This window comes from Zootoca vivipara, chromosome 2 (assembly GCF_965207765.1).
Source record: "Zootoca vivipara chromosome 2, rZooViv2.hap1.1, whole genome shotgun sequence".
NCBI classification, from domain to species: Eukaryota; Metazoa; Chordata; class Lepidosauria; order Squamata; family Lacertidae; genus Zootoca; species Zootoca vivipara.
The window spans coordinates 114364050-114381861 of NC_142584.1; the positions used below are offsets into that span (position 1 = coordinate 114364050).

General features: G+C 47.8%; 1 protein-coding gene across 2 annotated transcripts; it reads right to left on the bottom strand.

Annotated features, from left to right (window-relative positions):
- Nucleotides 1-1083: 1083 nt before the first annotated feature.
- On the bottom strand, nucleotides 1084-14930 carry LOC118081121 (uncharacterized). 2 transcript variants are annotated; one of them, XM_088663672.1, is made up of 5 exons: nucleotides 14601-14882; nucleotides 11503-13307; nucleotides 8910-9603; nucleotides 7507-7612; nucleotides 1084-4619 (listed from the first exon to the last, which is right to left on the bottom strand). In XM_088663672.1, the coding sequence occupies exons 2-5, from the start codon at nucleotides 13272-13274 to the stop codon at nucleotides 3520-3522; spliced, it is 3672 nt and encodes a 1223-aa protein (XP_088519798.1). In that variant the 5' UTR covers nucleotides 13275-13307; nucleotides 14601-14882; the 3' UTR covers nucleotides 1084-3519. The 2 variants fall into 2 exon arrangements, with proteins under 2 accessions (XP_088519798.1, XP_088519799.1); XM_088663673.1 differs by lacking the exon at nucleotides 11503-13307 and having other exon boundaries at nucleotides 14601-14930.
- Between the last annotated feature and the right edge of the window lie 2882 nt (nucleotides 14931-17812).

Consider the following 17812-nt stretch of genomic DNA (forward strand, 5'->3'; position numbering starts at 1 on the left):
AAGTGGCTTAGTCATTCTGGCCGCATGACCCGGAAAGTTGTCTGTGGACAAACGCTGGCTCCCTCGGCCTGAAAGCAAGATGAGCGCCTCAACCCCATAGTCGCCTTTGAGTGGACGTAACCGTCCAGGGGTCCTTAACCTTTACCTTACCTACAATCCTAACCCCACTTAACTGGGAGTAAGCCCCACTGAATTTAATAGGGCTTACTTCTGAGTAGACATGGTTAGACACTGCAAGCATGCTCAGTGGGTGAGGAACTGGGCCCCTGTGGGCAATGGAAACGCAGAGGTGGGGAAAGGAATGGGATATCTTGGAACAATGGGTGGGGTATCTATATATATAAAAATGTAAAAATCTTGAAATTGACGGCCGCTATGTTCTCCGTAACCGCTTGACCGATCGTCCTGAAATTTTGACACAGCGATCCAGGCCACTCCCCGAGGGTTGTAGGGGACATGAAAAACCTCAAATCACACACCTCGGCAGGATTTGACCCGCTTTTCCACCAAGTCAAACAGCGCCCTCAAGTGGAATTCCTCCCACAGTACACCCCCTCCCTTCCTGAGAAATGTAAGCCACACCCACAAACCAAATGACATCACCATCAACCAAGCCACTTAAACCGCACAGGCGGCCATTATCAGACAGACTAGGCCGCTTTCCAGACTAGGCCAAGTGGAGGTAAGGGGGGGGCAATAGAGGGCAGGGATATGTAATGGGTCAGAACGGGGGGGGGGGACGACACAGGGATGAAACCTGCCCTCTCCACAGTGTCTCGCCTCGACTCAGGGGGACTCTGAGGCTCAGGGGGATCTGAAGGGGGGCTATTACCCTCCATTTCACAGACTAACGCACAGCAACGCGTGCAGGGCCAGCTAGTAAATAATAAAATTATTATTATTCTTAGATGCCTGACACCCTGAACAGGAGCAGTCCACACACAACCACATTTTGTCTCCATTATAATCACATCTCTGGGTGTGTTTTAATAATAAGCCCCCTTGGGAGCTAAAGAGGGTATAATACTCTTCGTGGATAAAATCAAACCTGTGGAGACCTGGAACCCAATTAGGAGACTGGTGTTACGTTTCATTGTTTATTTCATGAGAAGTTCACAGGCTGTCTCTCCCACCTAGAAACCCCTCAAGGTCTTTCACACCTTCCTATGCAGAGAGAAAGAAAACACTGGCAAACATTGTGACAGAAAACCTCTGATAAGATCCAAGTGAAGCAATTTGTGAATACTTTCCAGAAAGTCTTTTTCATGTGCCTCCTACTGCATTCTTCTTCTTTTTTAACAAGCACTCCATAAATTAAGCAATTTTGTTTCAAGCTGCAATCTGATACACATTCGCCATGGCAGTAAGCCCCATTGAACTCAGTGGGACTTAACGTCTCTGTAAAACCTGCACAGGATTGCCCTGTAAATGGTAGATCTGTGAGCCATAACTGTTCGAAAGCACAACACCAACAATATATGGATGGCTATTTATCCATCTGCTCTCAAACATGGACAAAGACGTGAAATTTACTGCAGGGCGGCACTGTGAAGATTTACACCATCCATTTAAAGCACATGGTTTTCCCAACAGAATTGTGGGAACTGTAGTTCCCCACCACCACGGAGCTACAATTCCCTGCACCTTTAGCAAGCTACAGTTTGAGGGATTATTTGGGGGAAGTGATGTGGTCTAAATGTGTGTCGGTTGTGCCTTAAATGGGTGGCGTGGCTCTGCCCAGTATGTAACGTGGGCTTCCCCAACCAGGCGCCTCCCCCGATATTTTGAACTATGACTCCCGCCAGCGCCAGCCAGCAGAATCAAAACATCTGGAAGTCCACCAAGAAAACGAAATACTAATTCAGAGGGGATTTTGGGAAAGCTGCCCTAAATTGTCCTCAAAGGGAACACATCAAAGCTTGCTTCACACCAAGTCAGCTGGCCGATCTAGTGATATCTTTAAAGGGAAAGCTTTTTTACTGCTTGAAAGGTGTACAATTTTGCAAGGTAGGGTTAAAAAATTCCTTCCCAGCCTTTTTTTAAAAAAAACATAAAGTGTAAGCCGCTTTAATTATCGTAGTAGAAAAGCGGGATGCAGATAATAAACTAACTAAACTATTACTTTGATACAAAATACTATTTTATTCTTTAAAAAAATGCTCCAAGGCTTATTGTTCCACCCGAGAAACTTCTTTAAGGGGTGACGCTGGGGGTGGGGGACTGAACCCGGGGCTGCCTGCGTCCATTTCATACACGAGTTAAACTTTAATAAAAATTCTACACGGCACCCTCGCTACCCAAGAGACTAGGGCTGCAATCCTATAACTACTTAATGGGAGTAATGGTCAGTGGCTGTGGTGGGGCAGAAGGGAGCCCAACAGCAGGTGGCGCCAGAGCCAACGAGAAAATCACAAGAGTTGGAATAGGTGGAGCCAACTAATTCTACTTTTGTCCCCACCCTCCTGCCGAGTTCTACAAGGGCAGAAACGGACTAAGGGCAGCACGGAACACTCCTCTGAGCTACCGGTATCTGTAAGACGGCAGTCGGCAGGCAATGGAGGCTGGTCCACTAGGACAAACGGGGGAGGGGTCAATGCTCCACCAAGCTCAGTCGGTCCTCAGCAACACCCACCTGCATACAGTGTTCTCCTTGCAGAGCAGGGAGAATAGGGGGAAACTAGAACTAGGCTGGCTCTGCCTGTCGTCAGCTCTCTGCCTCTCAGCCTTCTGCCATACTAGACCCAATAGGCAGCAGCCCACTGCTATGTACACCCACAGAGGTGAGCCCCACCTGTGAGGATCAAAGCCCAAGTTACCAAAATTTTGCAGTGGAGACATATTCCAACGTTGGGTTACTAAAACACACAGAAACTATACAGGACTAGTTGCATGTCGCACATTGCCCATGACCAGTTAATGCAGAGGAAACTGTCACCATATTCCTCATGCCCCATCCATTCCAAATATAGATAAATCATTGATGGGGGTGGAGGATGGAATTGCAACAAGATCTTCATAGCCCAAATAGGCATATTTCCTCTGCACATCCACAGATGTCCATCCACCAACATTTATTGGCACAGCAGCAACCTAACCATATACAGAGGTGGATGCCTAGCAACCGAAAAGCTTTGGTGTTAATTACCGCTGCAGTTCCCATACTGGGCATCAGGGTACGCTAGTGAGCAGGGGTAGGACTCGCAAGCGATTCGCTGCATAGGTTTCCCCTCTTTCCACGAGACGGCAACAATTGCTGCCCATCCGGACACTAAGTGCGATTGCTCAATTCACCTCTGGTATAACGGCATAGTCAAATTCCCTCAGAGGAGTGTGCCTGTTGTGACTCTGCTTGAGTACACTGGCCTGGGATTTTTCTCTTTCCAAGAAAGAGGCATGTCCAGTCCCAAAAAGTCAGGAGCGGATCCTGAACGGGCGGGGATTCTTACACCTAAACAAACTATGCTAAGACTGCGGTCTGCTCTCGTATCTTAGTCCGGGAGGCCGGAGGGGACATGCGCTTCAGCTCTCGGACGGCTGAGAGACGTAGGATGAGGGTTTCTCCCCCTTGTGCTTCCTCACGATGTGCTTGATCACATGTGCCCGCTGGCTGAAGCTCTTGCGGCAGACCAGGCAGGTGTACGGCTTCTCTCCCGTGTGCATCCTCTGGTGCACTTGGAGACCTGACGAGTGCCGGAAGCTCTTCCCGCAGTCGGAGCATTGGTACGGCTTCTCCTCGGTGTGGATAACTTCGTGGGTGAGCAGGCTCGTCTTCTGGTTGAAGCTCTTCCCGCAGTAGGAACACTTGTAGGGCTTCTCCCCTGTGTGGATCCTCTGGTGCCGGTTGACGCTCGATTGCGTGGCGAAGACCTTACCGCACACGGGGCAGGGACTCATCCGCTTCCCTTTGTACAGCTTCGCCGGGGTCTTGATGAAGCAAAGGTCGCCGCCTGGAACGATCACCGACTCAATCGTCCCCACGGACACATCCTTCCCCAGATCGATCTCGGGTTCGTTCTGGTGCTGGGGGACGTTCTCCTCCTCCTTTTCGGCGCCCGGCACATCTGAGGACTGCGCCTGGATCTCCGTCCCTTGCTCGTTCAGCAGCCGCCAGCTCATCACACTGCCCGTCTGCCGGACGCTCTTCTTGCATGACAAGCATTTGTAGACCTTCTCCCCCGTGGAATCCACCTGGTATGGGGCAATGCCCCATTTCGGCTTGAAGCTCTCCCCGCACTCCGAGCACTGGTAGGACTTCTCCTCAGTGTGGACGGCCTCGTGAGCCATGAGGTTGGCCCTGCGGTTGAAGCCCTTCCCGCAATCGAGACACCTGTAGGGCTTCTCTCCCGAGTGGATGATCAGGTGTCTGTTGAGGCTCGATTTACGAGTGAACTCTCTCCCGCAAGCGGGGCACACGTGTCTGCCCACGCCCTCCTGCAAGCTCTGGGGGCCCGTGATCTTCCATACTTGTATTTCGTTTGCCATGTGTCCCTCTGCTCCGCCTGGATCGCCAAAGCTCCCTTCTTCCATCTCACATTCTTCCTCTTCCACATCGGACTCCGATTCTTCAGGGGACAGGTGCCGCGCTTCCTTTCCGCTTTCATCCAACAATATTTCACGTCCTGGAGCAGAAGAGAACAGCGTTTATTGCGGCCGTCCACGTCAGAACGGAACACCGTGCAAGCCGGTTCAAACTTCTATATAGGTGCAGAAACTGCAATAGAATTTAGTACATGGAAATGAATTGCATACAGAGTGGAGTTCAACGTAGAATTAAATTGCTTGCCCAGCACGATGTCTCCCTCTCTCCTGCCCTGCAAACCCCCTACACCTGTTCTAGGCAGAGGGCCTTCTCGGTAGTGGCGCCCACCCTGTGGAAGGCCCTCCCATCAGATGTCAGATAAATAAACAACTATCTGACTTTTAGAAAACATCTGAAGGCAGCCCTGTTTAGGGAAGTTTTTAATGTCTGATGTTTTATCACTTAAAATTTATTATTATTATTATCATTAGGTCTGTTGGGAGCTGCCCAGAGTGGCTGGGGAAACACAGCCAAATGGGCAGGGTAGAAATAATAAATTATTATTGTTATTATTATAGGGTTTTCCCCAGCCCTCCAGAGCAGAATTGGGGGGCAGAAGGAGGGAAATCCCTGTTACTTCCACTCGTGCAACACCCTAAGTGAATCCCACCTGACGTATAACGCCTTCCAGTTAACGAAGCTTTCCTTATTGAACACCACTAAAACAAGAAGATGGTCTGTAGCGAAGGAGGGGTTCTTTCGGATCATTTAGGACTTTAAACACTAATATTTCCATTGTGTGTTATGCCCTTCCGAGAGCCATGAACAAAAATCATGCAGAGAGGAGGACTGTCCATGCTCCGGGGATTTCTGCAGGGATACCATGAACCCTAAGTCACAATGGTTACATTCTCCTGCCAGTCAGAGATAGCAAATGCCTCTGGATACCAACTTTGCTGTCCCTCGAGGCTCAGATGGTCTCAGTGGCCCGGAGTGCCTTCCATCAGCTTTGGCTGGTGGCCCAGCTACGCCCCTATCTGGACAGGGATAGCCTAACTACTGTTGTCTATGCTCTGGTAACCTCAAGGTTAGATTACTGCAATGCGTTATACGTAGGGCTGCCCCGGAAGACAGTTCGGAAACTTCAGCTAGTGCAGAATTCAGCGGCCAGGTTGCTCACCAGAGCAAGACGCTTTGAGCATATTACACCGATCCTGGTCCGATTGCACTGGCTACCAATTAGTTTCTGGGCCCAGTTCTTTGTTCTTTTTTTCTTTTGATAACATTTTATTAATTTTCCAAAAGCAACAACAAAAATAAAAATAAAAATAACAACAATAATGCAGAAAGAGAAAGAGAAAGAAAACACCATAAGCAAAATTTTTAAACCATAATTTTTGCTTGACTTCCCTCCACTCCCCCTCTTGGTTCCATTGTTTAGTACTCATTCACGCACATCCTTTAAACCTTATATTCTTAATAATCCAATTTTAAACCTTCTTCATCTTGTTACAAGTGATGTTTAGAAGTTATACTAATGTAAAAATCTATACACAACGCTTAAAAGATATGCATTAAACATTTGCTCCTTTTTATAAAATTCAAAGTCCTCTTTATTTTCTTGGGTTTCAAGTTAACTGATTTTGTCCTGCATAGTTCAATAGTTTATTTTGCCAATCTTCTTCATCTTCTTTGGCAGAGGCTTCTTCCTTCTTTAGGAGCTGGCTGGTCTTGGCCTGGTGTCCACTCTTAAGCACAGGAACAAAGTATTTCGTTCAATAAGTCCATCAAGACCTGTACATCTCAATATCATAACTTCATTTTTTTAAAAAACAATCATTTCCCACATTCCTTTCCAATCTTTATATGTCTTTTCCCAGGCCTTTTTAATGATTTTACATTCCCACCACCTTTTATCCTTTTTACCCTCCCATCCTGTTTCTTCCCTATCACAGTCAAAGCCTCCCAGATCATTTCACACAGGGTATCATTTTTATCACTAAAAGCCTCCTGTTTCCGGGCCCAATTAAAAGCGCTGGCTTTGACTTATAAAGCCTTAAATGGCTCAGGACCACAATACCTCAAAGATTGCCTCTTTCCATATGAACCTTCCTGGACTCTGAGATCACCCTCTGAGGAACTTCTTTGTCTGCCTCCTCCATGAGAGGTCTAGAGGATGGCAAGGCGAGAACAGGGCCTCTTCTGCAGTGGCTCCCCGTCTGTGAAATGCTCTCCCCAGGGAAGTTCGCCTGCCACCTTTAGGCGCCAGGCAAAAATGTTCCTTTTAAACCAGACCTTTGGTTGACCTGATTGACATCCTATACCCTTTTAAAATGTGGCTCTTTGGGGGGGGGCACATTATTGGGTTGTTGTTTTTATTTTGAATATATATATATATATATATATATATATATATATATATATATATATATATTGCGGTTTTTATTTGATAAAACAAACAACAACTACTACTGATGTAAACCACAGAGGACTGTTGTTGCCTTTGGGTGCTGCTTGTGGGCTCCCCTGGTTGACCAGTGGGGAGAACAGGATGCTGAACAGGGTGGGGCTCTGGCCTGACCCAGCAACCAGGCTCTTTTCAACCAAAGCTGCCTTCATAAACAGGGCCGTCTGCCGACTACGTGCGAAATAAAAAAATAAAAAAATAAAAAAAATAAAAATAAACAGGGCCGTCTTAAGCGTATCTGGCGCCGTGGTTCAAAGATCCCAGAGTTGTCGACCTTTCCCCAAGCCTCTGCGGGGATCGCTGTCCTCCAACGGAGGCTTGGAAAGGAAGCTGCACGCCCGCCAGCCATATGGTTGGTGGGGCACAGCTGGCGGGTGTGCAGGGAAAGGGGAGGCCTCTGGCAAAGCCGCGCAGCTCCCCCACTCGCTGGGACGCCCTTGAGAGGCCAGCGCCAGTAAGCCCAACAGGAAAGACGGCTCTGTTCAGAAAGCACAGAATTTAAGAGGCATGAAAGCCTTACCTGGCGAGGTGGGGCTGTTGTCGACCTCTTCCTTTACCTCTGTCTCCATCAAAGCCTGGTCTCCATCCGACAGGCCCACAACCACTTCATCGTACGTGTCCAGATCCTAAAACAGCCAAGTGCGACCCCCGTTATTAAGCCACAACAACAGGCTGTCCAATTCAGACTCTGGCCTATGCTGCCCCCGCAGACCACAACTGTCATATTGAGAGTCAGGTGCCACCAGAATAGGACCTCCTGGCAGACCAGAGTTCAAATCTCTCCTTCGCCATGAAGCTCACTGGGTGACCTCAGGCCAGTCGCTACCTCTCAGTCTAACCTACCTCGCACCTTGAGCTCCTTGGAGAAGGTGGTGGGATATAAATGGAGAAAAAAACAAATCCCTCCACAGTCCAAGGCAGAGGTGACCAACTCCCCTCGTAGGCTCCGCTTCTCCCTCCCTCCACGATGTGTTCTCGAACTCTGATCATGTCTGGATGCAGGATCAGAGAGGGAGGTGCAAGTTTGCGCAGAAACTAGCCCACCGTCCTATATAAAAATAAATTTTGAACCCATTGTTCCTCTAATTTCTGCCTCTGGCACGTGGCCCTCAGAAGGGAATGCGGCCCTCAAGAAGGAAAAGACAGCCCACCCCCTAGGTTCAGGCAGGATTCTTGACCAACTGTTTCAGTCAAGAGCTGTTATCTGGGGGTACCAAGAATGAGATGTGGTTTTGTGGATCCTGCCTCAGAATTGGGAGCCTGCGCTAATCAAGAGGGAGAGTGACCCTGCTCACTTTTTGTCTAAACTAAAAAGCCCCAAATGCTGTGGGCTCTCTCCAGATATTGTTGTTCCCTTGACCCTTATGGCCAACATCTAGCAAGCCAGGATTATGACAAACTTCTCTCTATCCACTTTCCTCTCACAACACACCATTGTTCCTCACCCCCCCTTCCACAGTAAGAATGAATGGGTGGTTTGTGAGCCATGGAGAGCAGCTCTACACAAAGACCTCCCCAAAAGTATCATGGGAACTGCAGTTGCCCCGCCCCACACAGAAAGCTACAATTCCCAGCACCCTCAACAACCGAAAAATCCCCAGGATTATTTGGGGAGAAGCCGGCTGCTTTTAAATGTGTGCTGGATGTGTTTCGATTTTATTGTGCGGATCTGCCCAGAAAGGGACAGAGACTGAGCAACTGAGGAATGGGTTCTCAAACCTCAAACAGTGTAACTGTTAAGAGAGACCCATGTTCGAATCCCCACTCAGCCATGATGCTCACTGGGTGACCTTGGGTCCTTGCCCATGTGGGTCCAGGCCACCTGCTCCTTGCACCCACACCATCACCACCATCATATTCCCCCGAGGAAGTTTCCCCATCCCCCCAAAAACCCCTCACCTGCCCTTCCCACCCACTCCCTACCTCTTGAGGCCTCAGCAGGAAGGCTTCTGCTAGGTCCACCGCCTGGTCGCAGGATGCCGGGCGACCATCCCTCACCCAGCTCTGGATCTCCGGTGGCAAGACAGCCAGGAACTGCTCCAAGACCACTAGCTCCAGGATCTGCTCCTTGGTGTGCCTCTTCGGCTTCAGCCAGCCGTAGCACAGCTCCTGGAGCCGGTCGCAGGCCGTACGGGGGCCCTCGGCCTCCCAGTAGCGGAAACCCCGGAAGCGCTGGCGCTTGGCCTCCGTGTCGATGTGGCCTCCGCTCGGGACATCGCCCTTCCCGTTTGGGTCTCCCGGTTTCAGGGTCCTGGAGATCTTCCAATCTCCGTCTCGGAAGGCCGGGAGGTGCTTCGCCCTCCTCTTCCTGGCAGGCTCCTGGCAGACGTCTGGGACAACTGGAGAGGTCTCGTCCCCCGACGGCTGAGCGGCGTCCCACGTGGAATGAGAGGGCTCGTCTCCCGGCGGGCAGCCCTGCCACAGAGCGTCCCAGGAGTGCAGAGGCCGTTCCTCTGGCTCCACCTTGATCTCCTGGGGCTCCAGGTGAGGTGGGCTGTGGTGAGGAAGACCCTCTTCATGCACCTCCGTCTTGAAATCTTCCGAGCCTGCGACAAGCGCCTCTTTCATTGTCGTCCCTGGGCAGCTTAGCGGCCTCACGTACCAACCTTGATGAGGCCTGGGCGAGAAAGGGCGAGACGGGATTCAAGGCTAAGTGTGATGTGATAAAATATAAATGAAATTTATGGGGAGGGGTATTGTTTTCATTTTGATTTCAGCGGCACCTTGGTTCTCAAACGCCTTGGTACTCAAACAACTTGGAACCCAACCACTGCAAACCTGGAAGTATGTTTGCAAACTTTTTACAGAAGCCAAACATACTCCGTTTTGAGTGTTATGCTTCTGATCTGAGTGTTACGCTTCCGTTTTGAGTGCCACACTTCCATTTTGAGTGTTATGCTGACATCTGCCTGTTTTTGCTACATATTTTTCATTTTTTGTTTTTGTGACTGTGTGGAACCCAGTTCAGCTACTGATTGATTGATTGATTGATTGATTGTGTAACTGCAATACATTGTTTATTGCTTTCATTTTATGGAGCAATGGTCTCATTAGATAGTAAAATTAATGTTAAATTGCTGTTTTAGGTTGTTTTTTTTTAAAAAAAGTCTGGAACAGATTAATCCATTTTCCATTACTTTCTATGGGAAAGCGCACCTTGGTTTTGGAACGTTTTGGTTTTGGAACCAACTTCCAGAACGGATTAAGTTTGAGAACCAAAATACTACTGTATATATTTTGAGGTTTTATATTTTGATTTTGTTCTGTGAACCGCCCTGAGACCTCTGGGTATAGGGTGATATATAGGTTCAATAAATGATATTAATATTTTTAAAAATGATTATTTTATTATTTTTAAGGATGTGTGACACATGGCTTAGACAGGGCACAGGAAGCTGCATTATCCAGAGCCAGACCATTACTCCACCTAGCTCTGCGCCACCTGCTCTGACTGGCAGCAGCTTAGACAGGTGCTGTGAGGGGCAAACAATACAGAGAGCCCCCTCCCATCTTGAGGACCAGTTCGTCCAATAGCAGCGGAGCTAGCGGGGAGGGGGAAGAGTCCAGTGGGGAAGCAGGAAGTAGGGGAAAAGGCTCTGGCAGGATGGCAGAGCCTCTGTTACAAGGGAGACAGGAAGAAAGAGCGGGGGAAAGGGGGGAGAAGGAAAACATGGAAAGGAGGCGGTTTCTCCCTCCGGTTCCGGAATTACGCAGGAGGAAGAGGGGAAAGAGATTTGGAGTACCCAGACTCCTATGTTGGAAGAAAACGCGGGAAACGCCATTCCAGGGTTCTGACCCAGACTGAGAACATGAATCCTGTACAGCTCTAGCACTGTAAATAGTTTGCACACAATAAAAGCATGAAAAGGCAACGGTTTGGAGAGTCGTTACTCTAGAGTAGCCGCAGCGTGCCCTCTATGACAGCCGCAGCGTGCCCTCTATGCCCTCTTCCTTAAATTAATTCTTCAATAAATTATCTTTCCACTGATATATTATTTTATGGTATTACTCCAAAAAAGTGGTGTTATGAGCCATCATTGCCAAAACAAAATGACACCTGATTGGCTCTCTAAACACTCCTTTTTCTGGTTATTTGGCTATAACGTTCAATAGACTACAGATAACTGAACAAACTTTGCTGCATTACATTCTTCATTAAATTATATTTCCATTGATATAAAATTTTATGCAGTGTTCCCCCCCCCCGGAAAAAATGTTTAGGGGTACTCTCATTTTGTCTGAAGAAAATCACCATATTATAGTTCAAACTGGGGAAAATAAATACAGTAAATGGAGGAAAGTACAAATATTCACAAAATGTTTTGGGGTATGCGCCCCCCTGCACCCCCCCCCAGGAAAAAAGCACTGATTTTATTGTATCACTCTCCAAAAAGTGTTGTTATGAGCCATCAAACCTTGGAAATACACTTTCCCCAAAAGGTTTCCACAATTTTGGCCCCTAGTGTAAAAAACAGTGCTGTAGATGATAAAAAATGGAAATGTAATTTTTTCTTACCTGCAAAGGTGATGATAGTCCCCTTCAATAATCACAAAAGGTGACTGCTGTTCAAGGGTTCTGTAGCCCTCTTCCAGAATCCCTCTAGGTGACTCCTGTCCTGCCATTCCTTCCCTTTTTACACCACTGACACCTGGTTCAGACTCAGTGGACCTTTTCCGTTGTTTTAAAATTTGTCTAAAGTGAGACATAGCGCTATCATTGAAAGTGTTGGTGGCGTGACTCACAGCAGCTGCATCAGGGTGATATTTTTCAACAAAACTCTGCACTTCGACCCATTTCGCACACATTTCTTCGATCAGGGCAGTAGGAACACTTTCGCTTCTCTTCTCGTCCTCCTCCGAAGACAATTCCTCCGTTGCCGCCTGTTGCTGCTCCATCAGAATGTTCTGGAGTTCCTCTGTGGTGAGTTCCGTCTTGTGCTCCTCCACTAACTCCTCCACATCGTCGCTGCTCACTTCCAAGCCCAAGGACTTCCCCAGAGACACAATATCCTCAACGAGAGGAGCATCCTCTTCAACATCCTCAAATACGCCTTCAGGGACAGCCGCTGGCCACAATTCCTTCCATGTGGACGTCAGCGTTCTCCGAGACACATCGCCCCATGCTTTGTCTATGAGATGCAAGCAATGTAGGATAGTGAAGCGGTTCTTCCAGAACTCTCTGAGGGTTAGCTCTGGGTCCGAGGTCACCTCAGAGCACATTTGGAACAGTGCTTTGGTGTAAAGCTTCTTAAAATTAGATATGACCTGCTGCTCCATGGGCTGGATGAGGGGAGTCGTGTTGGGGGGCAAAAACTTGACACTGATAAAACCAAACTCTTCCATCAACTCGTCCGCCAATCCTGGAGGGTGGGCTGGAGCATTATCCATAACAAGCAGGCACTTCAGTGGAAGGTTTTTGTCCTGGAGGTATTTTTTCACGCTTGGCCCAAACACTTCATGAACCCACTCAATAAAAAACCGCCTGGTTAGCCAAGCTCTGCTGTTTGCCCTCCACATCACAGGCAACTTGCTTTTTATGACATTGTTTTTCTTAAATACCCTGGGGTTCTCAGAAAGGTAGACGAGCAAAGGCTTCAACTTAAAATCTCCACTTGCATTCGCACATAATAAAAGGGTTAGCCTGTCTTTCATGGGCTTGTGTCCTGGCAAGGATTTCTCCTCCTCTGTTAGGTAGGTCCTCTTTGGCATTTTCCTCCAAAAGAGGCCTGTCTCGTCACAGTTGAAAACTTGTTGGGGGAGGAAACCCTCGGCCTCTACATAATCTTGAAATTCCAAAACAAATTGGTCGGCGTCTTCTTTGTTGGCACTGGCAACCTCACCATGTCTCCCCACAATGTGTATGCCACTTCTCCTCTTAAAATTATCAAACCACCCTCTGCTTGCCTTGAAACTCTCGCCCTCGGCATTTGCTCCAGGTGTGTTTCTGATGAGGTCGGCATGCAAATGCAAAGCTTTCTCACAAATCATGCTCTCAGAAATGCTGTCCCCAGCCAACTGTTTTTCAGTTATCCATATGAAAAGCAATTTTTCCACTTCCTCAATTGTCTGTGTTCTTTGTTTTGTAAGTGTTTTAACACCTCTCGCAACGTTGGCTCCTTTAATGGCTTTTTTATTTTTTAAGATGGTACAAATGGTAGATTTGGCTATACCAAACTGCAAGGCCAGATCACGTACACGGGCACCACTTTCATGTTTGGAAATAATTTCCTTCTTCACCTCTATTGTCGTTCTGTTAATGGTTCTCTTGGCTTTGCAGCTTTTATCCATTTCTCACAGCAAGGGGTGATTGGCAGAGGGATCCTGAGATGAGATGAGCAGAGATTTGATTGCACACAGTCACAAAAACAAATGGGTTGCAAGAGAGTCACCAAATAAGCCCAAATATCACCTCCATGCTCAGGACTCAACAGCCGGCAGCTAGGCCTCAGGATCTTGCACTCAGCAGAAGCCGCGTGGCATGTTCGACTTCTGAGGCGTGTTCAAAAACCGAAGCATTTACTTCCGGGTTTACGGCGTATGTAAACGGAGACGTTCGGAAACCGAGGTACCACTGTATACCGCTCAATTGTGGAAAAACCAACAAACAAACCCTCACACCTTCGTCCTAAGGTCCCTGGGCGGATCACAACCATTAAAAACCCAGTGCGGTGTAACGGTAAAGAGTGTTGGACTAGGACCTGGGAGACCTGGGTTCAAATCCCCACTCTGCCATGATGCTCACTGGGTGACCATGGGCCAGTCCTCATCTCTTAGCCTAACCCACCTCACAGGGTTGTTGAGAGGATGGAATAGGGAAGAGGAGAACCAGGCAAACCAACTTGAGACCCTTTGAAAATAAAGGTGGCCATCAATGTAATAATAATAATTTAAAAACCCAACATGAAAAACAAAATGAGCTAGGGGAAGTTCCACAAATGTGCGTAAGGCCAAAATAGACCCTTTACTCTTCAAAGGGCTCCACACAAGACTCACTGCTGTCGTGTGGCAGCATGAGTCCTACAGACCCTCCAAGTGTCCATATTTTCCTGGGACAGTCCTGGATTTGCAAAAGTTGCCCCCGTTTCTGATTTGATCCCACTTTTCATTGGGACGTCCCTATTTTCACCCGATAAATGTTGGAGAGTAACAGAGTTTTGCGACCCCCCCCCCAGCCAGGAGATCAGTAATTATATACAGTACAACCTTTAGAAGACATCTGAAGGCAGCCCAGCAAAGGGAAGTTTTAAAATGTTTTGTTATATATGTTGGAAGCAGCCCAGTGTGGCTGGGAAAACCCAGCCTGATGGGCGGGGTATAAATCATAAAATGATGATGATGATGATGGAGGAGGAATATTTTCATTGGAGAAATGTTGGGAGCGTATGAGTGTTGGGGGTTGTTCCTGCGCCGGATCAACCCTGCAGCCGCTTTGGGGTGTTCCTGGCCATCTCGACCGCCCTTTCCGCCTCTGCTTTGCGCCTGAGCCGAGCTGGGGAGGCGAGGGCGCACCATTGCACCGCCCCGACCCGGGGACCCCATTTCCAGCCTTGCGCCCCTTCCCAACCCCGCCAGACCCCTCCTCCGCCCCCCTGCCCTCCTTCCAGAGACCCTCACCTGGGATACCACCGGCGATCGGGCTTGGGAAAGCGCTGCTTCTCCGGCGGAGGCAGCCCCCTGCGCTGGGAAATTCAAAATTCAGCTTCTCGAGGAAGAGGTGGAGCCTCCCCGGCCGTGAGAGCAGAAAGGAAATGGCTCTCCAGCCGCCGCCACCCCGCCCACCCTCGCCTCTTTGAAGCGCACCCAAAGAACCCTGGGAACTGTAGTTTGAAGAGGGTGCCGGGAACTGTAGCTCCGCCAGAGGGAGAACTACAGTTCCCGGGATTCCAGCTGCCGGGGAGGGGGAGAGCCATGCGCTTTCGACGCCTGCGCTGCTGCGCGCAGCTGCGCTCTCTGAACTTAACTCGTGGCTGGCCAAGGGTTGAATGGAGAGGCGGATGGGCCGGGTAATATCGCTAGTCGGAGAATGGTGGAGGTTGAAGGGATACCACCGGTCATCTAGTCTAACCCCCTGCAATGCAGGAATCTGTCACCCAACGTGGGGCTCCAACGCACAGCCCTGGGCATCAGGGCCAACTTCTTCTTTTTTCTTTTTAATTAATTCATTTGGTTTTTCTGATTAAAATTTTACAGTCACAGATATCCAACATTCAGCATATAAACAAGATTCCAAGGAATCTCTTGGACTTCCCCCCTCCCCTTTGTGGGTCCTATTGTTTATCATTTCCTCCTGCATCTTTTATAATAATCCAAATCTTTTAACCTCTCCATTGTATCCAAAATTCACCACTAAACTACAGTAGGGGAAAGTGGGGCACATTGATCCTTCACTTGGGGCACATTGAGCCATTCCATTTTAAGAGCAAAGAAAGCATTTTTGCTACACAGTATAAACTTCCAAAAGAGTTTCAAAAATATCTCAAAGTTCTTAAGAGTCAGCATCACTTCAACTTGTACTCATTAAGTAAACATGGAAATGTTACCATCTTAGAAGCACCAGCAGTTCCTCCGAAGCAGAGTGGTTTTAGGCAACAATTTTACAATATCCTCAAAAGGAATCAAAGCTTCTGGTTCATAAGAGGGAGTGAACTTGGGCCGCTCATTCACTTTGGACAGAACACATTTTAGAAATTTTACAATGAAGTCCCCATATTCATCAGTTCCAGTAACTTCAGCAACATAATGGGAAATTGTGGTTTTTCCTAAAATCTTCACGATAACAAAGTTTCCCTCTTTCACATCAGTCTTGTTGAATTCTATATTTTCCTCTTCCTCTAGTTCAGGCATCCCCAAACTGCGGACCTCCAGGTATTTTGCCCTACAACTCCCATGATCCCTAGCAAACAGGACCAGTGGTCAGGGATGATAGGAATTGTAGTCCAAAACATCTGGAGGGCCGAAGTTGGGGGATGCCTGCTCTAGTTCATCTTTAGAAAATGTTTCAAAATCAGTCGAGTCACTTTCAAACAGCTGGCTCGCATTCAATTTTTTTCAATAAAATATTTGAGGACCCTGGGGACCCCCAAAATATACCCTCCAACATTTCTCTGAGGAAAATAGGGATGCCATAGTCCATTATTATTATTATTATTATTATTATTATTATTATTATTATTATTATTATTATTATTATTCTATACCCCCTGCCCATCTAATTGGGTTGCCCCAGTCACCCTGGGCAGCTTCCAACATGTATAAAAACATAATAAAACATCCAACATTAAAAAGCTTCCCTATTCAGGGCTGCCTTTAGATGGCTTCCAAAGGTTGTTTTTATTTTGGTATGAGCTTTCGTGTGCATGCACACTTCGTCAGATACACTGAAACAGAATCCACCAGACCCTTATGTATATTCAGAGAGTGGGGGGGTGGGGATGATGGGAATGGGTGATGGGCTGATGGGAGTGGTAAACCTGTAGATGGCTGTTAACGACTGCTGATGACTGCAATTGGTCCTGGGGGGAAAAAGCAAGAGCTGAGGCGCTAAAGAAAGCTTGATCATGCATAATGAGATAAGAATCCAATGTCTTTATTCATCCCAGGTGGCTCCATGGTTTTAAGCTTGGTAATGAGTTCCAATTCAGCAACTTCTCTTTCCAGTCTGTTCCTGAAATTTTTCTGTAATAAAACAGAGATCTTGTATAGAATGTCCTGGGAGATTGAAGTGTTCTCCTACTGTTTTCTCTGTCTTGTGGTTCCTGATGTCAGATTTATTTATCCTTTGGCGTAGGGTTTGGCCTGTTTGTCCAATATAGAGAGCTGAAGGGCACTGTTGGCATTTGATGGCATGCACAATGTTAGAAGATGCGCAATTAAATAGTCCTGAGATGGTATGTTGGATGTTGTTGGGGCCAGTAATGATGTTGTCCAGGTGTATGTGGCAGCAAAGTTGGCATCTGGGTTTGCACACGAAAGCTCATACCAAAATAAAAACTTAGTTGGTCTTTAAGGTGCTACTGAAGGAATTTTTTTATTTTGCTTCGACTCAGACCAACACGGCTACCTACCTATTCCAAAGCTTGTGTAGTCCTTGGCTCAGGGGTTCGCCTAACTCCATACTCTCCAACATTTCTCTGACCTCCCCCCCACCCCGTTTTACAGCATCCTTTGCTGGAGTGCCGATTCTGGTGAAACTGTAGATTTACAGCATTCGACTGCTCCTGAATATGGAGGCTCTACATAACCAACATGTGTTAAGAGCATAGGGGAAAGCATTGCTGTACTCAGTCCGTGCTTGCAAAAAACTTCTCACATGCATCTGGTTGGGCTCTTTGAGAACTGCATAGGGCATTGACCTGCCAGGCTTTTTTTTGGATGTTCTGGAGTTTTTTTGTGGTTTTTTTAAATGTTATTGAAATATTTTGACATAAAATACAATAAGAATCAAAGTAGCCTACGAAACAAGAATTTTTAAAAGAACAAAAAGATATAAAAGAAAAAAGGGGGGGGAGAAAGAGGGAGGGGAAACCACCCTACAAGGCCCTTCACCATATTTATATGCTATACTAGTGGATTTTAGCCCGTTTAAAAACGGGCGCTAGAGGAAGCGGCCTGCCGGGACTGGCTTGGCGGTGGCGGGTCTTCCCGCCACCGCCAAGCCAGTCCGCAGCGGGGGCTTTTCGCCGTTTGCCTTCCCCTGGGGGAGGCAAACGGCGAAAAACCTCGCCGCGCCGCAATTCGGCTCCGGGACTGGCTTGGCGGTGGCGGGTCTTCCCGCCACCGCCAAGCCAGTCCGCAGCGGGGGTTTTTCGCCGTTTGCCTTCCCCTGG